Genomic DNA, 24,943 nt, shown 5'->3' with positions numbered 1-24,943 from the left:
TTTTGTCAGAAAAATTACACTGGTTATATAGCAATTTGACAAACACCAATTTTGATCATTGAGAAGCTTACTATTCCCTTTACAACACAACGTAATTAAAACGTTTAGCTGACTTTACAGAGTTATCTCCCGGTAGTGTTAGGTACCACCTTAAATAACAAAAATTATCAGCAAGGCATGATCTATTACATATTAAAAAGTCAAATTTTGCCGATTTAGTTAGTAAAGTGTCACTATGATTTTCCATAAATAAGCTTGTTTACCATTTTTTGTGTTTTGAGCAAAAACTAAAGAATATAGAGAGAAACCAAACAGACTTAAAGATCAGTAATACTAGAAGCAAAAAAATATAGATTTTTGTCATAAAGTCTATTGGACAGTGTCCTTTGTATGATATGCATATACATTTGTAGACCAAGGTGAGCGACACAGGCTCTTCAGAGCCTCTATTTTAATTTACCTTCGAGTTCGGTACTCTGTTATACTTTTTTTCAGGAACGAAACACAAACAGCTTCACTGTAAACTGTCATCAAGTCAATAAACCACTATATTTGTGAATTGCGCAGTGTAGAAAGAAAAAAAAACTTATTCATTAAATTCAATCAGTATGTTTCAAAGGATACAGTTCTATATGGCCGTGTTTCTGGTCAAAATTTCCAAATTATAACTAGCATCATAAATTAATTATAGTTAAAGCAATAAATAAATGTGATATAGATCATTTTGTTGAAACAATATATATATACAAATTAAGACGTTTTTTCTTGATGTCACAACTAGTATAAATAGCAATTACATTTTCATTGATTTTTAGGAAAATAAACATAAAGCGCATTGGTCAACAACAAAGATTTATTAACATAATGTTTGTTATAACAATAAATATTTGACTCTATAATATATTTTATCAAAGGTTGTGTTGTATGTTTCATTGACCCCAATATAATAGAAATCAAAACAATTTGGTTTCACATTAATGAAGGGTATTTATTTACCTTAAATATTTTAAGGTCACTTTGGTTCATAATCATTAATAAAAAAGAATGATTTAACACGACATGTGATTTAGACTCCCAGAATTAGGTTGCGCAAAAAATTATTGAGGAAGAATTATGTTTAGATGCTAGGTACCAGCTCATCGATTTTACTTCTACTTTTTTTTTCTTGCAGGAACTTCGTCGAGTACTTGGCCAAGTTAACTGACAATTGATTCAACCAAAACTTATTTTAGATTTTATTGTATAGTACGTTTTTCATATTTTACATCGCAATTGCTTACTTTTTACTTATTTTCAGTTCACAAAAGAGGAAATTAATTTTACAAAGATGGGAATGATCGTGCTGAATATTCTGGCTGATGCTTCATATGACTTATTAAAACCAGACAGACCAAATCTACGTCCAAGGAGCGATTGTGATATAACTCACTTGTACAGTGAGCACAGGAAACTAAATAAACACATTCCTAGTAATTTATGGGGCGGGACATGGCAAACTATTCAGAATACAGACATAGCTATTGGAGATGATATTGAGCGCATAAGACTAACAAGAAACGAACTACAACACTCTCGCATATTTAAACTTGAAGACAAACGTTTTATTGAATTATGTAATATATTAAGCGACCTTTTAAAACGATTTGATCAACATAACACACCAAGAAGGCTGTATACAGATGCACTGAATGACATTTTGGCTAAAACTATTTCTGCAGAGGAAGTTAAATCAATTGAAAATGATATACATGTATTGGGTAAATATACTTTAAAGTGTTTGATTTCTGAGCCTTTATTGTGTTTTTCTTGTAATGTTCAATGTCCATTACTATTTTAAAGTATGAGTGTATGCAGACTTAACTATTTATTAAAGTTTAATTATGCCTGTTTACTGAGACCATGTTTCGGGAAACGCGTTCCTTGATCTGAAACAAGTAGTCATTATACGACCGCAAAAAATTTTTGCAGTCGTATATTTTTTTCAATTCAATTCAAAGTTTTATTGCCATATAAACTTTACAGTTTGTGACATATAACAACATTAAAAACAAATGAAGACAATAACTAAGTAACTCAATATATATATATTGGTATGACGTCGTTGTGTCGTCCGAAGACACAATGGTTTTCGCACAATAACTTTAATTTAAGTAAATGGATCTCTATGAAATTTTACCATAAGGTTCAACACCACAAAAGGAAGGTCGGGATTGATTTTGGGGGGTTATGGTACCAACAGTTAAGGAATTAGGGGCCAAAAAAGTGGCAAAAAGCAAGCATTTTTCTAGTTTCATGACAATAACTTGTGTGTAAGTGTATGGATCTGAAATTGTACTACAAGGTTCCATATCACAAAGGGAAAGCTGGAATTGAGTTTGGGGGTAATTGACCAAAACGTTTATGAATAAGGGGCAAAAACCTAAGCATTTTTCTAGTTTCCAGACAATAACTTGTGCAGGGATATACCACAAAGGGAAGGCTTAAGTACAAAACATAATATAAAAGCACTGTAAGGTTGTAATTCAAACTCATTTGAATATCTCACCTGCACTGCTTTTGAATTATTGTTAATAAATTCCATTGTAAATTTGCCAATAAATTTAGTATAATAAACTCCATTAGAAAGAAAGAATTGGCTCTGGGGATTATGGCTCAAACCTTTAAGGAATAAGGGGCAAAAAAGGGGCAAAAACAAAGGTTTCCAGGTTAATAGACAATTACTTTGAAAGTACAAAACATAGTTTAAAAGCAGTGTAAGGTTGGTAATTCAAACTCATTTGAATATCTCACCTACACTGCTTTTAAATTATGTATATTGGAAATTTGCCAATAACTTTATTGTTTATAAATTCCATTGGAAATTTGCCAATAACTTTAGTATAATAAACTCCATTAGAAATTTGCCAATATAAAATGTTGCTGATGAAGGTTTTTTGTTTAGTTTTAGCCATGACTATGATGTCATTTTCTATTTTAATAGCCTTATGATGTATTTAAATGGGCTTTTATGGTTGAAAATTTATTGGGGTTGTAATTCAAACTCATTTGAATATCTCAGCTACACTGGTTTTAAATTATGTATATTGGAAATTTGCCAATAACTTTAGTATTAATAAATTCTATTGGAAATTTGCCAATAACTTTAGTATTAATAAATTCTATTGGAAATTTGCCAATAACTTTAGTATAATAGACTGCATTGGAAATTTGCCAATATAAAATGTTGCTGATATAGGTTTTTTGTTTATTTTTAGCCATGACTATGATGACATTTCTATTTTAATACTTTTATGATGTATTTAAATGAGCTTTTATGGTTACAAAGGAATTTTATTTTTATATTGGTATCACGTCGTCTGTGTCGTCTGCGTCGTTGTCCGAAGACAATGGTTTCCGGATGATAACTTTAGTATAAGTAAATAGAAATCAATAAAGTTTTAACACATTGTTATAACCACAAAAAGAAGTTTGGGATTGATTTTGGGGGTTATGGTACCTAAGGTTTAGAAATAAGGGGCCCAAAACAACCATTCATCTAGTGTCAAGACAATTAGTTGTGTATAAGTATTTCAATTGTTCTGAAATTGTACCACAATGTTTAATACCATAAGAAGAAGGTTGTGATATATTTTAAGGGTTAAAAGGGGCCAAAAACAAGCATTTTTGTAGTTTCAAGACAATAAATTGGAGTTATCTTTCTTTGTCCAGAATGGTTGTTGAATCACCTAAAACCAATGCTTTATAAAATCTTTGAAAATTGGAGTTATCTTTCTTTGTCCAGAATAATAATTGAATCAACTTAAATCAATGCTATATGCAATATACATGCAATATTCACTTTTACTACCAACTGATAAATTAAAGCAATCTTTACCATTCAGTGATTACAAGGACTTTGATTACCATTCTAGGGTTATGCCCCTTTAAAAGTGGAAAAATTGAAGATTTTTTTCGTTTCTGTTCTTTTAACTTAAGTTTGTCTCAACTAAATTTAATAAAATGTGTATATAATGCTTATTACCTCTAAACTCAATTAAACTTCAATTTTTAGCAGCTTCACTTTTACAGTTCTTGAGTTATGTCCCTCTATAACGTTATGTGCTAGCGGGGGCATCATCTGTGTCCCTTTGGACAAATTCCCCATTTATTTTTTAGAAGTTACTATTAATTTATTTTAATTTTAACCATGACTGTATGACATCTTATATTTTAATACTTTATGATGTATTTAAATGAGTAGTTATCATTGTTATTGTTGCAAACTCCATTAGAAATTTGAATTGAGATCATTTTTGGAATAAGGGAAAGGGGGGTTCAATTTTTCTCATTTCAAATTTCAGAAAATAAAAAGAAAATGTCTTTAAATATTTTCTTTTTGAGAGGATTAATATTCAACAGCATAGTGAATTGCTCAAAAGCAAAACAAAGTTTTTAAGTTCATAAGACCACATTCATTCTGTGTCAGAAACATATGCTGTGTCAACTATTTAATCACAATCCAAATTCAGAGCTGTATCCAGCTTGGATGTTGTGTCCATACTTGCCCCAACCGTTCAGGGTTCGACCTCTGCGGTCGTATAAAGCTGCACCCTGTGGAGCATCTGGTAAGATATTACTGTAAAATGTTGCTGATTCAGGTTTTTTGTTTATTTTTAGTAGGGATGTCAACTCTGTGAAGATTTACTAATCGAGTACTCGTTAGATGATACCGAGCTATACTCGAGTTTCGCTCGGAAAAACATCTACAAAATGTAAACGCAAAATTATACGCATTTTACCTATTGTGGGTCGTTCGTTGTCTTGTTGGCGTAAAACCTTCAATATTATTACATAGGAACAGATAATAGTCCCAGGAATTTTATTCCATATCTAGTAGCTCATTAACTACATGCACTAATTGTGTAAACTGACAATTATAATATAATCAATTAATTAATAAGCATCTATAGAAAACTGTAAACTCAAACAACAGTATTTGTGATTCACATTTAGTGATCAACTAAAAGGGTAATAGTTAGGACTAACCAATGGTTTTAACCATTCTCGGGGGGTCGACAAAGGGTTCAACGAATTTGTTCTTATTTAGAAATATTTATCTTTTCAACCTTTTCTGGGACGAGCCGATTTTTCGACCTTGTAACGTAACTAACAGTTCTGCCGATAAAAATATTTTCTCTGACGGTACAGAGGTGGTGGAATGATTAACACACGATCAGCTAAAAATGTAAGCCTTCAAAAAGTCCTCTTGTTTATAGCCTACATTTATATATTGAAAGTTGTACCTCTGTTGTTTGAGGGAATTTTAAAAGACAAAATTATACGCAAACATTCAGAACGTATTTTAATTTTGATTAATTTTGATTAATGTATAATTTCCCGATTAGTCGAGTATCATTTTGGTATTCGATACTCGGTACTACCGAGCGATACTCGAGTACTCATTGACATCCCTAACTGTTAGCCATGACTTTTAGTAAGATTTATTCAAAAATTGAATTCTTGGGGTTCTTTACCATGCTGAATCTAAACATGTATTTAGATTTTTGATTTTTGGGCCCCGTTATCAAATTGGTCCACATTGAGGTCAAAAGGGTCCAAAATTAAACTTTGTTTGATTTCATCAAAAATTGAATTCTTGGAATTCTTTGATATGCTGAATCTACCATGTATTTAGATTTTGGATATTATGGACCATAATAGGTAAATTAAAAAATTGTAAGTTCTTAGACCACATTCATTCTGTGTCAGAAACCTATGCTGTGACAAATATTTAATCACAATTCAAATTCAGAGCTGTAACAAGCTTGAATATTGTGTCCATACTTGCCCCAACTGTTCAGGGTTCGATCTCTGCGGTCGTATCAAGATGTGCCCAGCGGAGCATTTTATTCTATCTTCTACTGGTTCTGCCAGTAAAAACTTTATTCTGTAAAAGTAGAATGTCAAACAAAAAGGTGACCTGGAATAGACATATGGTCACATTTGGTCTTATTAAAACCGGCAGTAAAAATGAGGTGTCCGTTTGATTGTACGATACATATAAATACGTCACCATATCCGGTCAACATGGGAACACTTAATCCAGTGTTCTGTGTAAGAACAATTGCGACAACGTTTTGGCGGGTCCGTGAGTAGCAATCCAGTGTTCTGTGTAAGAACCATTGCGACAACGTTTTGGTGGGTCCGTGAGTAGCCTATTACAATGCGTTATCCAATGCATCTTCAGTTTGATTCTAGTGGACGCCTTCTGTTTCACAGGACCTACGATTGTACTACTTGTTAATTTGTTCTCGTCCTAAACATGTATTAATAAAGTGATTTATGGATTGGTATTTAACACCACTTTCAGCACGATTGTACCAGTGTACTATTTCATGGCGGTCAGGTTTAATTGGTGGAGAAAGCCGGAGTGTCTGGAGAAACCCACGACCTTTGGCATGATTACTAGTTCTACTATTTAGACCACTGGACCATCGAAGCCCATTAACATGTATTAACTAATTGTTACTGGACGTTAAGTAACACAATCGATCAATCAGTAACATATTGTATTCTTGTATTGAATCAGTTCTGATTTATTTTATTTCATTTCAGGAATGAGGATTGAAGTTGAAATTGAACACTAAATCAAACAGTTAGTTATACACGTCATGGAAAATATACATACATTGTACTACCATAGCAACAGATTTGCAGAAGACCAAACCTTTTTGGATAGACGACAATCATCTATAATTGAGACGTTATTCTGTTGATGAAGCATTATAAAGTTAGAATGAAACTATATAGTCATAAAACTTTAGAAAGAAATGAGAAAGATGAAAAACGTGGACCACATGGAAATAATGGGACTAAAGTTAAAGATTGGATCAATACTGGATTGTATAAATTCTTTTTTTCAAATGTAATCACATACGGCAAAGACTTTATTGACTAAATGTTGATAAGGCTTAATACCATATTAACTGTATTATGTACATTAAAATGAATATCTGTTTATAAACATATATATAGTTCTAATAATTTGTATAGTACAGTGAGAAACATGAGACAACATAAAGCATTTAGGACAATGTCCTCTATGACTATGTTTCTTAATGAGAAAGATATATGAATTATTTTAAATCTTTTTGTCCTAGAGAGAATTAGGTGTAGATGTTAGATTTCCTTTAACACATACACATCTTTTTAACCTAGGCATGAGTTGATGACTAGCATATTTTTTTGTTATTTGTTTATCCCAGAAAACTGTATTTTGACCATCAGATGCTTCTAATTTTTTGTAATTGAATTGCTGTTTCATTGACATATACCCACCATCTGGTTTCATTCATAAAATAAAAATTAAAAAAAGATATGTATTAGGAAATATGTATAGTTTTAATATTTCCAGGTTTTGCTTGAAATATTTAATAGTTGGTCTATTGTTATATCAAAATGATATAAAGCAATAAACCATGAAGGGACAAATCTATTGCAATGTTTGTGTTTTAACCTGTTGAAAGAGTGTGTATTCATAATAACACACACTTTAGAGATACATTCATAGACTGGTAATCAAAAGAACTGCTTTAACCGTTTACATGGTATTACATACATGGGAAACATATACTTTCATATTCTCGAGATCAGTCAGAAATCGCCATAAACAGACAATATATAGTTATCATATACTCGAGATCGTTCATTAATCACCATTAACAGACAATAAATGGTTATCATATTATCGGAATCAATCAAAATCACCATTATCAGACAATATATGGTTATCATATTCTCGAGATCAATCAGAAATCACAATTTTCAGACAATAAATGGTAGCGTGTTCTATTGATCAACCAAAAAACATCATTATCAGACAATCATGTCTGGTTAATGTGTTATCATTTTCATAGAATATCTCACTTTCTAGAGATCAACCATAAATGATTGTTATCAGACGATGTCTGGTTATCATGGTGTATGGACAAATCAGAAACACCAATGCCATACCATTACTAGTTATCATGTTTTAAGTTTTGATAGGAAATCACTATTAACAGAAATTATCTGGTTATTATGTAAAAGGGGCCATTAGAAATCACCATTATCTGAAATAAAACAGCAGTGGCAAATAGTTCATATATTCAGTATATTCAGTACGAGAATAAGCAGCAATAAATGCAATCCATAGGTTCATAAAAAGTGGGACAAGATATCAATGGGGTCAATGTTAAACTAAACTATTGTCAGAAAGACAATACCATGGCCAAAAAGGAAGGCGTCTCAAGTCAAAGTCCAACAGCAGTCTATGAAAAGAGTACACAGAAATATAAATATTTACCTCTGAAAAAGGGATCAATTATTTCTCCACTAGTGGCGCTCATGGTTTGTACAATTTGAGTGATTCGGTAATTCAGAAAATGATGATGATGGATATTTGTGTAACATCCAGTGGCAAATATTACATACATATAAGGACGAAAACATGTCGAGATGATATGAATATCTGTGTAACATCCAGTGGCAAATACTACATACATATAAGAACGAAAACATGTTAAGATGATATGAATATGTGTGTAACATCCAGTGGCAAATATTACATACGTATAAGGACGACCACATTTTGAGATGATATAAATATGCACTAGGCCGACAGGTTGATCTTTAACGTACTAGTTCACATGATAACAGCCATCAAAAAGACATGTCACTTACCAGGGCACATTATTGTTGACTCCAATCCCCAACCACACACCCCATCATTTTTTACTCTTACTCCTAAGTGACACGTGCTTTATGGGGAATCAAGCCTTCCATAAGAACCCACCAGCTACTGTACTTGAAGCGAGTTCGATATCACTAGGCCATCGAGGCGGTTTGTTAAAATTGATGAGAAGAGGACCACATTGCAGCTAAGACAGATATTCCATAACGGTCAACCAAATCAAGGTGTTGTCCGTAAAACATTCAAAGGGATCACTTCACATCAACCATTTAAAACATTCAAAGGGATCACTTCACATCAACCATTTAAAAAAAACTTGTTTTATAGTTGCCTTGTAAACAAGGAAAGGGCAGGAAATACAAAAGTGTTTAATATAGTATCAACTGAGAGAGATACAATGACTTCTCAATACGATGTCGCTATTGGAATATATTATTACACTAAAAAGGAAATAAACTCATCATAGATACCAGGACTAAATTTTGTATATACGCCAGACGCGCGTTTCGTCTGTAAACAGTAAATTTATAAATATAACCATATCAATGACAATTCATGTCAGCACATAAAGTGCTGACTACTGGGCTTGTGATACCCTCGGGGAAATAAATCTCCACCAGCAGTGGCATCGACCCAGTGGTTGTAAATAAACTCATCATAGATACCAGGACTAAATTTTGTATATACGCAAGACGCGCGTTTCGCCTACAAAAGACTCATCATTGACGCTCAAATCCAAAAAAGTTAAAAAGGCCAAATAAAGTACGAAGTTGAAGAGCATTGAGGACCAAAATTCCTAAAAGTTTTGCCAAATACAGCTAAGGTAACCTATGCCTGAGGTAGGAAAGCCTTAGTATTTAAAATAAGTCAAAAATTTGTAAACAGCAAATTTATAAATATAACCATATCAATGACAATTCATGTCAGCACAAAAAGTGCTGACTACTGGGCTTGTGATACCCTCGGGGAAATAAATCTCCACCGGCAGTGGCATCAACCCAGTGGTTGTAAATAAACTCATCATAGATACCAGGACTAAATTTTGTATATACGCCAGACGCGCGTTTCGTCTACAAAAGACTCATCAATGACGCTCGAATCCAAAAAAGTTAAAAAGGCCAAATAAAGTACGAAGTTGAAGAGCATTGAGGACCAAAATTCCTAAAAGTTTTGCCAAATACAGCTAAGATAATATATGCCTGAGGTAGAAAAGCCTTAGTGTTTAAAATAATTCAAAAATTTGTAAAGTTCACGTTGCATTATTTCTTGACTTTGGTGAAACGAAGCAGATATCAGTGGTATTCTTTTGCTCATTCTGAGAATAAGGAGATGGGGCTTGATTGTCAGTGAGACAACTACCATCAAAGTTCAAATGAAGTGCATGTAAGCAATTGAAGCAACCGTACGACCTTCGTCAATGAGAAAACCTAATACCGTATAGTCAGTTTTAAAAGGCCCCGTCATGAAAAATATTTAACAATTCAATTAAGATAACTAACGGCATAGTTAATTACAAAACAATTAATGAAAAACAATTATGACAGACTTTCACTTAGATAGATATGACCGATATAGCAGTTAGTAACAAAATCAATGACAAGAAAAATGAAAAATAAAGCCTCGCTAGCACGTTTGCCGCCATTGAATGGATGACGAAATTCAAAATGTTACTGAAACCAACTGAAATACAAATGTAGAGTTGAAATGATTATGCTAAATTGTAAAATAGGACGAAGGACAGGCAACATAGATGTCCACTGCAAAAGGGGTGTAATTAAGCGAGCATAAAAATGTGTCTTATAAAATGTCTAGGATATATACGGACCTCTCAAAGAGTTATTATGATGCTTCGTTAACGAAGGTAGCTATATAAAGACGTGGCATATATCCTACACCAAGCAATTGATACATGTATAACATCCTCTTTCCGTGCCCACATTTCTGCGTATTTATACTTCCCATACAATAAAAAAAGATGCATTTCTTGAGAATGGGTTTTTTGTTGAAAGGCAGAAGTGGCTGCGTATTTATCCATACCACACAGTAAAAAATAATGCGTATCTTAGGAATGGGGTTTTCTTTTGGAAGGCAGACGTAGCTGCAAATTTATACTTCACAAACAGTAAAAATGATGCATTTCTTTAGAATTGGGTTTTCTGTCAGAGAAAGCAGACGTAGCTGCGTCTTTATACATCGCAAACAGTAAAAAGATGCATTTCTTTAGAATGGGGTTTTCTGTTGGAAAGTAGACGTGGCTGCGTTTTTATACATCCCCCAAAGTAAAAATGATGCGTTTCTTTAGAATGCTGTTTCCTGTCGGAAAGCAGACGTGGTTGCGTCTTTATACATCGCAAACAGTAAAAAGATGCATTTGTTTAGTATGTGGTTTTCTGTTGGAAGGCGGTCGTGGCTGTGTTTTTATACATCCCTCAAAGTAGAAATGATGCATTTCTTTAGAATGGGGATTTCTGTCGGAAAGCAGTTGTGGCTGCGTATTTATACATCACAAGAAATAAAATGATGCATTTCTTTAGAACGGGTTATTCTGTCTGAAGGCAGACTTGCCTGCGTATTTATACATCCTACACAGTCAGGAAGGATGCATATCGTTAGAATAGGGTATTCAGTCGGAAGACAGACGTGGTTGCGTATTTATACATCCTTCACAGTCAGAAAGGATGCATATCGTTAGAATGGGATTTTCTGCTTGAAGGCTTACGTGGCTGCGTATTTATACATTCCACACAGTAAAAAAGGATGCATCTCTTAAGAATGGGTTTTTCAGTCGGAAGACAGACTTTGCTGCGTATTAATACATCCTACACAGTCAGAAAGGATGTATATCTTTAGAAAGGGGGTTTCTGTCGGAAGGTAGACTGGGAGGCATATTTATACATTACAAAAAGTAAAAAGAGTGCATTTCTTTAGGTAGAAGTTTTCTGTCGGAAAGCAGTTGTGGCTGCGTATTTTTACATCACAAATTTCTTTACAATGCCATTGAGGTTTTCTTTCGGAAGGCAGACGTGGCTGCATATTTATACATAAATAACAGTAAAAGGATGCATTTCTTTAGAATAGGGTTTTCTTTCGGAAGGCAAACGTGGCTGCATATTTATACATCCCACACAGTAAAAAAGGATGCATTTCTTTAGAATGGAGTATTCAGTCGGAAGACAGGATTGGCTGCGTATTTATACATCCTACACAGTCAGAAAGGATGTATTTTTTTAGAACGGGGTATTCAGTCGGAAGACAGACGTGACTGCGTATTTATACATTACAAACAGTAAAAAAGGATGCTCTGTTATCTCTTTAGATATATTTTTTTGTTTTTGTTATTTAGATCTTCAACTGTTTCGGTTCTCATGCATCCTAGGCGTTTTCAATCAAGGTAGATACAGAAAAAGCGATTCGAACGCATGGAAATATTAGCTTGTTCTTTCATTTTTTACAGTACTTGGTCGATACCGCTGCTGGTGGACTATCAGTCCCTGAGAGTATCATCAGTTCAGTAGTAATTACTTCGGTAGTACTGACAAGATTTGTAACAAACCTTGCCAAAATTGTCCGCTGATACATTTTGAAATTATCAAGAAACTAAGGTGTCAAATCACTTAGGCAAATTGGACCCAAGATGGATTTGGCTATTTTATAAGTCCTTTCTTTGTTATATAGCTTTTCAACTGTGACGGTTATTATACATCCCATACTTTCAAATATTCAGATGTGAGCCTCCTTATGAAAGTAAATCCAGAAAAGCGATGCGAACGCATGGAATTAATAACATGTCGTTTTTAATTTTTTCTCTCTCAAAATCATGTGGCCTTTTTTTGCTTTTCGTGTTCATTTACATTTAATATATAATGGGTTTCCGTTTTGTTTATCTAGATCATATCTTAATGAATAAATCGATCACACCTGAGAGATGAACTCGAACACACCTGTGAGGGAAGAACTCGAACACACCTGAGAGAAGAACTTGATGACGAGCTTTAAGCCGTCCCGTGTCTAAATAAGAACATACATAAGGGAGTAGAAATTATGATAAATTCATTATAATCTTAATGTTGGAAAAATGGTATTGACTGTCCCATTGCTATTTTTGTAATATGTCTTTGATCAAAATTAATTGTATTATGATACAATAATCGTGTCTCAGTATAAGTTTACAATACATCGTGTATCAGTATAAGTTTACAATACATCGTGTCTCAGTATAAGTTTACAATACATCGTGTCTCAGTATAAGTTTTACACAATACATCGTGTCTCAGTATAAGTTTTACACAATACATCGTGTCCCAGTATTAGTTTACAATACATCGTGTCTCAGTATAAGTTTACAATATATCGTGTCTCAGTATAAGTTTACAATACATCGTGTCTCAGTATAAGTTTACAATACATCGTGTCTCACTATAAGTTTTACACAATACATCGTGTCTCAGTATAAGTTTTACACAATACATCGTGTCTCAGTATAAGTTTACAATACATCGTGTCTCAGTATAAGTTTACAATACATCGTGTCTCACTATAAGTTTTACACAATACATCGTGTCTCAGTATAAGTTTTACACAATACATCGTGTCTCAGTATAAGTTTACAATACATCGTGTCTTAGTACAAGTTTACAATACATCGTGTCTCACTATAAGTTTTACATTTGACTGTGAATTGGTAACAAACAGTAACTTAGACTGAAAAACTAACTTGAACGTTAGGTTGGATGTCATATAAATATCTCGGCGGGAAATACATCTTGACAAAAAAAGTTAAGTTGCGCATATTTATAAATACCAAATCATTGATACAGTTTATCGGTATTATTTTTTTTTATCCGTCTAGTCCAGTCACGAGATGTTGAACTCGCTATATTTTTTGTCCTCTGAAAACGACTTTTGTATGTGTGAAAACGGACGAGAAGATGTAAACATTGTAACATCAACATGCGAAATACGTCAATTAGACAGCAACCTGACGACACAAATAACAAAATACATCAACATACGAAAAGGTCTATAAGACAGAAACATGACGACACAAAAAACTATAATACATCAACATATGACAAGGTCAATTAGACAGCAACCTGACGACACAAATAACAAAATACATCAATATACGAAAAGGTCTATAAGACAGAAACCGGAAGACACAAATAACTATAATACATCAATTAACATGTGAAATACGTCAATAAGACAGAAAACAGACGATACACATAACCAACCTACATCGACATATAAGAAATAAGTCAATGCGACAGAAACCTGACGACACAAATGAACAAAATACATCAACATATGACAAGGTCAACTAGACAGAAAAATGACGACACAAATAACTAAAATACATCAATCAACAAACGAAATACGTCAATTAGACAGCAACCTGACGACACAAATAAACAAAATACATCAACATACGAAAAAGTCAATTAATCAATCTCGGCAATACAAAGATGCAACTGGGTATTGATTGAAAGAATTGTTTCACGAAGAAAATACCATGTAAAACATCATTAATTGGTTTGAAATTTTGCTTGAGGAAATTCGTGCGACTTCAATGATTCGGTATGTTCAATAACCTCAATCAAGCCAAACATTGATTGTTTTTCAAAACAGAAAGAATTATGGTAAACTTACAAACATTTTTGGATTTGTTATATGAGGATCAATCATGAATTTGTAAAAAAAAAATGAAGAAAATGTGTGTTGCGTTTTAAAGTCCGTCAGTATATAGATTGACACATCAGGTCAGATTTATAGTTCAAAATAGCTCCTGCTACTTCAACCGGACACACGACCAACAGTCGAGATTTTAAGCTCTTACTCTGAAATGCCAAGTGCTTACGGAGTAATGCGGGAAAGCTGCAAAAAAATATTGTAGATGGTACGGTTGGATTCGGCCGTCGTTTGTCGACCTCCGGAGGTCGAGTCAAATCTTAATAGTACAAATACCCATTCAATTTGTAAAACTGCTGTCCAAGACATTAGCCTAGGTTAACAACTGATGATTGACTTTGATATCGAACTGGACAATGTTTTACAAACTTAATGTCTCAACAAGATTCCAGTCCTCGAATTCATATACCAAAAATGGTAAAGCAAAGGTTTTTGTGCGTTTCATTCTTTACAACTTTTACTTATTTGATACTTCTTTGTTGTGCATATAATCATCATGTCATTTTTTTCTTAACTTATATTTCCACGTGCACATTCAATACATTGTCATTCAGACTTTTTTTATATTATTTTGTTAAAATATATTATTGTGAATCTTATCATTCAACACGATTTAAAATCATACAGCAGATCAAACTAAATTCATCTTAGTATACTTAGGTAATTAATTCTTATTCGTTCGGTACCCCCTTTGGTTTTATAAAACAACAGATATAATGTCGTTTTCAGAAAACTTGAACTGGTGCATACAAGTTAAGAAACTGATCCACATGATGTCCAAAGGTGCATCCGACTTTTAGACTCTAGTGTACAACTTTTAAACTGATATGCACGGAATCCAAGAACTTATGCATGTATACGACAATAACACTCTTGTAAATGACTTTATTATTGTTACATGCAACTTTGACACTAATGCGCACGACTTTTAAACTAGTTTGCTTGAGTTTCATTATAGTGCAAATTACTTTAAAAATGTCCATAAATTAACAACACGAGTTGAAATTTGAGTTTAAGTTGAAGAAAGAGTTGATTCAAAATTTGAGTGGAAGTTATTGATAGAGTTACATGTTATGTATCGATATACTTTTCCAGATAAACTTTAAGGTCAAGTATAATTTAAGTTATAATAATTCTGGGTTATTTTATTGAAGTGCAGGTACCAGTTTGTGTGATCAAAAACTTCATGGTAAACTTTAACATGAAAATGTTATTTTTTCAAACTATCCAATTTCTATTCTCAGTTTCCAATCGAGATCAAAAGCTATATCATTAACACAACATTTTAAGTGGATGTGACCTTCTTACTAAAACACTTAAACAAAAACCGTAAACCAATACTGGGCGAACTACCAAACAAACGCACAGACCAGAAAACAGCCCCCTATTTATCAAATGATGGCATTGTAAGGGATGTTAAAACAATCACAAACTCTTCATTAGTTCAGATAGGAAATATCAACTTTAATCTTTGCTTTCTAAAAGTCAACGTTTATACATCTGTTCTCAATACATGTACTAGGCTTTCATTATTCATTAGGATAAACATATACTTATAACATTTCTGACACGTGGTTTTCATTCATATTTAATTCTAAATTTGTCAAAGTTCAGGTATACTGTCTACATTTTCTCACGTTCTCTTTAAAAGAGTATGAGTTGTCGAACTTTATCCAGTCAATTTCACTGAAACGAAAGTATGTCAAAGTGTAGATACTATTCTGTACGCTATCCGGAAGTCGCGATTTTCGAAGCGAGAACTTTTTGGATCAGATTTTAAATTTGATGGATATACTGAATTGAACGGTAAGTTGATCACCTGTACATTGCTTAATGATTAAATCAGCTGACATCGGTATTCTCAAATGGTTTAGAATTAAATTCAGCACATTCATTATTCGTATCTTTGCCTTAATCAAGAGATTTTCAAGTGCATCACTAAGGTAAATCAGTCGGTGGACCTAAAAACAATCCTTTTACCCTCTTAGTGTGCAAATTAATGTATGAACCAGACTTAATTGACTAAATGAAGTAGATTTCAAGTGGGGGTAAAATTTTCAACCACATCTTTGAAGCCAGAAATAAGAAAATTACACTTGTTTGAATTTCTCACTGTACGATCAGTCTCGCTTGTATATTTTGAAACTGTATGATCAGTCTTTATTTCACTGTATTCTAGTGGGGATTTCAAAGTTATATACGATACATTAGAAGGTGGCATTTTTCTAAATAACACAAATATATTTCAATAAATTCACATCCTGGAAACTTATGAAACATGTTTTAGCTTGATAGGTTGTACTCGACTTACTACATTAAGTATAAGGATGTTTAAATGTTGCTAAAATAAGAGGAAGGTTTATTGTATATATATAACTTTCAGAAATGTCCTCCGTTATACTTAAAATTGTAAAAACACACAGATTTAATTGTTATATAAAAATGCATGTATTTACACACATTCGAGGCCGTACTGGAGCCTATAATTGATCACAGTTCCTTCACTTTGTTTTGGATGTAGAGCTGTCTCTTTGATACTCAATTGTACTTCTGTTCCACATTTCTTCTTAACAGGTGACAACAGTTCCGAAGAAATATTACAAACATTAAGTGTGATTGATTCACATTGTGGAATTATGATTGTATTGTCCTTCTTAATTTCAGCAGGTATCAGTTTGAAGTTTTTTGTTTGGGACATTTATAATAGACGGAGAAACACATGTTGCAACTTTCAACCTTAATTCTTCCGAATCATGAAAACTTGGCATTGGATTATCCTGAAAAAGAAATATATCTTTCGTTTACTTGAATGCAATACAGTATTTATATTGATCTAAATTTAACATGCACATTTCAGAAACAATTTTCAAATAACAAAGTCAGTGGACTAGATATTAATGATGTGCCTCCCTTTCACCCCATCCCAAAGTTTTCCTCAGGATCTACTTATACCAACTTTTAGCCTGAATGTTTTTTATAAATGGGGCAGATGTAAATGAAAAATGAAGATAAAAAAACATAGCCGACTCCCAAGGAAAATCAAAACAAGAGCCTTTCAGAAGACAGCAATCCAGATTTTTTTTAATTTATTTATATCTTTCATTTTTCAATCTTTCAAGAACCATCTCTCTTGAACGTTGAATGTGAAAATCATCAATCTCATACTTGACCTCCATGTTATCATCAGTAACAACATATTAAAGTTTGAAAAAAGTGTATGATTGAACGATTCATGAGTTAAAGCACGGACACGACTGGAAACACCATTTTTAAATCTTTCAAGAAGCATACCTCATGATCAGGAACAGAAAAAATCGTCAATATCAAACTTGACCTCCATTTTGGCATCAGTAACGATAAATTAAAATTTTAAAAGCATTGATTAAACGGTTCATGAGTAAAGGGCATAGACAATGTTTGGCAGCATTCTAACATCACCAAAATAATATAAATAAGAAGATGTGGTATGTGTGCCCATGAGACAACTCTCAATCCAAGTCCCAATTTATTTTAAAATTTAAGTACAACGGGTTTAACCGTTTTAATGGTCGGACCAACCTTCAACATACCAACCGAATTTTCTGTGGAAAATCCTGTTAAAAAGAGTAAAAGTGTATAAGCTAAGTATTATTATTTTCACAAGTTGCCACGCAATTAACAAATGCAATCAGTACAATGACATATATGGATTAACCCAGAAATCGCTTTAAGTAAACTGATAAAATCCTTTTCATTTTAAATTCATTCGTTATTGATACATGTAATGATTTCTGTAAACTTACCCAAATTATATCACATGAATTACCCCCCCCCCCCCAACGGCGGACGGTGTAAATAGCCTTTAAAAATGTAATAGCTAAACAGATAACTGCAACGATACACTTTTACAAAGTCCACAAGCGAATCATGTATTGCTTTTTAGGCATTTGATTTTAAATAAGACTGACGGAACAAAAATACAATTATTTTGCCGTCTACAAAAATCATCAGAAATATATTTGTATTGTCTGATGAAAGAAATTACACGTTATAGTTCCCTGGACAGTTCATAATATCACACAGACACGTATATACCTTCAAATTGCCGTTGTTGTTGTTTTTTTTAAATCATGACTGGTCATACAGTAAAAAAATCTGAAATCGCTTCTAGAATACAGTCAGTTCTAGACTGATCGTACAGTAATATATTTTGGGATCCTCAAGGAAAACATATTTTTAGGGGGAAATACGAATATTCTACTTAAATACGAAAAGAATATTGAAACAGTATATATTTAACTGTAAACTGATGCAAATATTTGCAAAAAAAGATTATTTGCTTTGTACTACGAGAGCAAAATTGTCCATCGATTTCACTTTTTTCTATCAAGTTGGTGTGATGCACACTTATATTTTATATTCTTATGCATGTTTTTGTTACAGTTACTCATATTTATGATGCTATACATACCTTGAAGATGTTCAAAGCCCTTTATAGATATAGGAGTAAACAAATGATGAGAAAAGTCACCGTATGCAAAACCGTTCTGTTAGCCAGTTGGAAATCATCGCTTCGAAAATCGCGACTTCCGGATAGCGTACAGAATAGTATCTACACTGTGGATATATTTTATCTGAGATCTGATTATTTGGAGAAAAAGTAATTAGTTATTAGATATTGGCTTTTATTAATCGTTTTGACGTGCATCTTTCTTACTCTAAAATAGTAAAAAAATAAATATAGGGTTTAGTATTCTTGTTTGTAGAAAGATCCATGAGTTTTCGAATATTTTTAATTAAAAAGAACCATTTTTAGCCCCCAAGAAATATCGAAAATGACATTTTTCTTGGAAGTCCTTTGCATAGGATCTGAGTGTATATACATGAAATCAGAGTTCAACATTTCAATGAAGTAAAACGAAATCTGAGTTATATGTACTTATAACAAAAGGCCAGATTTTTTTTTTATCTCTTTAACAAGAAAAGTTTGTAGAAAATTAGGATCGAGTGGACGAATAAGAAAAGGTGCAAAATTGGTCCAGTCGACAATAAAAAATAAAAAGAAACCCATTATAAGTAGCTTTTTTATATTTCTTTTTGTTAGAATTTATCAAAATACAAGAACAATGAAATTAGAACAGACCAGTATATTAACCCTTCTATTTATATGAATATAAAAACTACCTTTTGATTCTGAATTTCCTCTAATAAATACCCATGGCACCATTCAAATATAACATCCTCGCTGCATATACATTATAACGTATGCTGATGGTTTGTTTCTGGTATATGTTAGCATATGGCTTCTGAATATTTTCTCTTTATCGAGGATTAACTGATTAAAATGGAAAAAATGTCGATGCAATAAAAGTAGGTGGTGCTTAACTTTTGACGGAGTGTATATATATATGGAAACACCAAAACTATTCATATTAGGGCAATTAGATTTAACTGTGACTGAATGATGTCTTTTAAATATGAAAACTTCCGAAGTGTTGTTTTTTTCTCGAATACAGGAATGTGGGTTGTGCGTAAATGACATCAAGACAACGACAAAAAATAACATTTAGACTTCCCCATCGCACCTCCGAGTCCTACATGTATATTGTCAAATAACAGTTGGATACAGGTCTAGTGTGGCCATACTTTATGGTAAACTTTAACCTGAAAACGTACTTATTTCAAACTATCACATTTATATGTTCAGTGAATCATGTAAATATGAGCAAAAGCTATATCAGCAATACGATATAAAAATTGTCCTATTTTATAAGTGGATGTTACCACAACTACCTGTTAAAATATTTACAATAAAAATATCTGATAGGGGATGTACTATAAAACGAACAGCCCCTCCCCCTTTTTTGTATCGAACTCCGGCATTGTAATGAATGTTACAACACGTATAAGTTGTTCATTTGTATTTCAGATAGGAAATATCAACTTTGTAAAAGGTCAAAGTTTAAAAATCTGTCCTCAATACTAGATTGTTGTGTACTATTATTGAATTATATTTTCATCATCTATTATGAGATGTATACTTATAACATTTCCGTGTTTTCTGTCACGTGGTTTTCATTCATATTTAATCAACAATTGTCAAAGTTCAAGTACTGTCGACTACATTTATTGTGAAATTGGAAAAGTATGTTGAGAAAAGTGTTCAAGCTGCCAATTGTTTTCTATTCTATATTTTGTTTTCACTATGTTCTCTATTCTTTTTTTTTTTTTTTTTTTTGCTCTACTTTTTCTCGTTTTTACATTTCTGTAGATTTGGTTACCCTTACACAGACCCTTCTCTTACAAACTATCTCGTGGTTTCAAGTGTTTTCTGTTACGGGGTTTTCATTCGTATTTGAACAAAACATTTGTACAATTTCAAGTATTTTCTACAATTTTTGTGAAATTGTGACAGTACTCGGTAAGCAATCAAATGTTAACAATTATTTCAGCACCAGATCTTTACATTTTGCAAAGACACCTCGCTATTGTCTAAATATACTTATTTGTGTCTTTTGGTTGCTATCCCTTTGGTAAAAAGCCTATTTTCTTTAATACGTTTAAGCATAATCATTTATTGGATTATCATTTAAATATTTAATCTCAGATTGTCAAGTCTGTAATATTGTATGGAGCGCCCGTGTAAATATCGGTTGATGTTTGCTCCATCATATTTACGGTAATTGAATGATTGATAGCATGTCAAAAAAATAAACCACTATATAAATAATGTAATACAAGGTTATACCCACATCAAACATCAGTCACATTATGACAAGTGGGTATGCAATTTACGTAATCAATTAAGTTCTTTATGTAAAGCAATATACAAATGTAAAAAAACAATAAAACAAATTGAATACAATTATGTTGATATCAAGATCTAAATATTATGATACCTGTACACATGCATAGACCATAATATTGTATTGACTTAACATATCAACGATATAAGGATGAGGCTTTAGAAACAGGGAAATGCGAGCCTCTGTCGAACTTTTTCACCGTTTCGTGCGGAGTCCTTACTCAATATACCATTATTGTATTTAAACTGCAATCTAGAAAAAAAACATATCTTCAATTGTTGTTCATTATGTAGTTGTTATGTATTTGATTTAAATAAGAGAACCCCCCCCCCCCCACCCCGCCCCCCCCCCCCCCCAAAAAAAAAAACAAAAAAGGCCTGACATCTGGTGGAGAAATATGCAAAACATAGAACAGATTGAAGCGGTCGGCATGGATATTTAAATATAGTTCACGCTCTACCGTTTACATATTCATGAGGAAAAGTGATATCGGGTCAGTGACTGTATATGACATAGACATGTTTACACAGTTGACGCATTTTGACTGCTCAAATAGAACGAGTGCAGTATGCATAACACAATAAGGAGGTGTGGTTTGATTGTCATTTAGACAACTCTCCACAAGAGACGAAAAGGGATTATTATTATTAGGAACAATTAACAACTATAGGTCACGAAGTTCAGTACATTTTTTTAAATAACTAAAAATAGTCCCGAATAAACAAAATTAATGTAAAACCCTTCAAATAATTAAGCTAACGGCATAATTCATGTACAAAAGGATGAACTCTGGTGAATGTCACTGTTATTTTCCCTGGTTACAGTCACAAATCCTTTCCCTGGTGATTGACGAACAGAGCTAAACATTCAATGATCGTATTCCTTTATTTCGCGTGTTTAGCAGTGAAGAACCACAAGTATTTCAAAGTAGATGTATTTCGATTAATGGTAGATTCGTTATCAAAAACTAAATAACTTACTGTAGATTGTTCCATTAAAACTTTTCTTTTTTCCGAAAAGAGACAGAAGAGACCAAGGGGGATAATCAGAAATGCAATGAAAACATTAACACGGAGACCATTTATAAAAAACGACGAAAAAACGAAAAGCAATAGCCATAGATTTGTAAAATACACAGACAACTGAATTTTGAACAACAGTTTGTGACTCCCACAAAAAAGTCGGGAGAGCACCGGAATAGTAAAGTGATCATACACCACATGGGAACCACGTTGTGTTACTCTTACATTGACCAGACATTTGCATTTCTTAGTTATTTTACAATATCGATTTGATAATTGTATCCTGTATAACCCTAACACAATGACATAACTAATAACATAAACCATCGTTAAATGTTAATTCTCCAACCCAACCGAATGTGGAATTGTGAAATAAAAAGATTTTACAGAACGAATTAGAAACCATATATTTTTTTACTGATAGTTAACCTAAAATTGGAAAATTAATATTGCACGAAATAACACTGAAAACTATTGCAAAAAATGCATGAACCAACTTGAGGTGCTTAGGAAAGGTCAAAATGGTGCTTTAGTAATATATGTATAGCGTTCCAATATGAATTGATGTTTATGATAGCTGTATACGTAGAATAACAAGACTAAGAGAGAAATAAAAAGAAATAGTTTTTTTTTAATATCTCACTACACAGCTACTTTTGCATAGGTACTATATATGTACAAAAAATCTCTAGTACTGGGAATTTACTTTTAATATTCAGTACTATTTTGTTACATTAAAATCATTGTAATATTTAGGTACCTGTATTTTACAGTACTTGAAATTTTAGTAGTACTCATTTGTTGTTACACCGTTACATTTTCAGCATTTTGAAAGTTTGTGTATTTTTGAAATATTGCGATCACTGTTGGTATTATTTCTGTACCATTTGTTTAGTACAAATCAAGTACTGTATAATATAGGTACCTACATATTACGTAATGTAAAGATATAGTACCAAATATTAAAAGTAAATTTCCAGTACTACATATTTTTAGTACATAACTAGTACCTATGCAAAAGTAGCAATGTAGACCTAAACTATTTCTTAAAATTACAAAAATCATTTATATGAAAACAACGAATCCTCTACCTTTTTGTCTTCAACATTAAGTCAAGAACAATTATTTGTGCTTGAAGAGTGCCAATCGCTATGCACGTAAACAGACCAAGAAATAAATCAAGAGATATTGGGTCTTACGAAATAACATTACGTCAGTGCTTTTATTATTTTGTTTTCACTACCTATTTTTTTCTTCCTTTGTTCATCATTCATCGAGATGAGGCATTTAACGGCAGCAAGGCGAATTGTCTAACGTATTGCTCAGAAAGGTACATTAGTTATATAGGATAATACATTGAAATTAACCACATTTAGGGTATTTCATTTTGTTTATTTATAGGAAATTTACGTTTTTCTTATCGAAGAAACATTAAACGATAGAATTGTCTTAAATACGAAGGGTTAATTGTGTTTATCAATACTTCTGAAATATATATATATATAAAAAAGAGGGTCACGGGCCTAATTTTCTTGAAAAAAAAATGTATTGATAGTTCAATCTTTAAATTTCAAGTTGTGGGTTTTTGCTATATATTGAATGATACTTGGTAAACCATTTGTAAAACAAGTAGAATTTTTGCAACATGACCAGAAAAGAAGCTCAGAAAAAAATACACCGGATAGATCTACCTTAAACTGTGGCAAATAGTTGTCAAATTAACAATGATACCACATCTCCTTATTTTTAGACATTAGATTAGGACACAATACGCAAGATATACTGGTATAGCATTGCATTATGAACAGTCTCTTTGCCAATTTCCGAAGCAAGATTTGTCGCCTTTCTGAACTTTCTAGCGATCCTGATTTTGTTGCCGATTTTATGAGCTACGATCCTTGATTTACCTTATACTGGATACATTCAAATGAATTTACACGGGAAACATTTTTGCCATCATACAGGATGAATATATTCTCATTACATCGCTATTGGTACATTCTTATAGTAGTATACCATTACATACGTACATTCGTATAGCATTTACTTACGTACATTTATTACATTACACCTGTACATTTACATCATGACACCAGTACATTTATATCATGACACAAGCACATTTACAGCATATAACTATAATAGTACTTACATACACAAAGTTTGTGAGTTACACTTAACTATACGGATACAACATTACAATATACACAATGCTAAGGCATAACACAGGCAGTGATCTAAGCAACATGAATTTATATAAAAAAAAACTCCGATCTGTTTTATTTTTCTGAAATTCAATCATATACAGGTTCTTCTTTTCACCTTATTATAACCATTCTCAAGATGATATGTATTTGCAGATTTCTTATTTTTTATTAGTCGTACAAAAATTTAAGACATAATGGTACAAGAAACTATTTCCTTTGTTAATGAATCTCCAGCAAACATTGATACCATGATACTGCCTTGTCGTGCAGTTAAAGAAAAGGGAAAGCTATCGAAAAGGGAAATTTTAAAGTAAAATTGTAGAGAATCACGTGCACGTGTGTGAATTGGACAAATGTAATGAGTTTTGCTTTTATCTTTTTAGCATTTCCAATACTTTGGAAAATGTGATAGCCATTTATGACATTCCTGTACGGTACAATTGGTATAATAGAGTAGAATTTTTGGTGACGTTACAGTAGACACCAATCACGTCACCGAATATTTTATAATTTTCCGCTAAAAGTAAAACT

At 32.6% G+C, this 24,943-nt stretch overlaps 1 protein-coding gene across 1 annotated transcript in view; it reads left to right on the top strand.

Moving 5' to 3' along the window:
* LOC139498905 (uncharacterized) overlaps window positions 1–7,108 on the top strand; it is a 37,288-nt gene extending 30,180 nt beyond the window's left edge. The window contains exons 7-8 of the mRNA XM_071287494.1: window positions 1,298–1,757; window positions 6,595–7,108. Coding sequence (XP_071143595.1) covers window positions 1,298–1,757; window positions 6,595–6,626 — 492 coding nt within the window. The 3' untranslated portion in view covers window positions 6,627–7,108. The remainder of the gene's footprint in view (window positions 1–1,297; window positions 1,758–6,594) is intronic.
* Window positions 7,109–24,943: the final 17,835 nt, after the last annotated feature.

Source organism: Mytilus edulis, chromosome 12 (assembly GCF_963676685.1).
Source record: "Mytilus edulis chromosome 12, xbMytEdul2.2, whole genome shotgun sequence".
Lineage (NCBI taxonomy): Eukaryota > Metazoa > Mollusca > Bivalvia > Mytilida > Mytilidae > Mytilus > Mytilus edulis.
The sequence above is the reverse complement of the archived record's forward strand: the minus strand, read 5'-3'. Positions and strand labels throughout refer to the sequence as shown.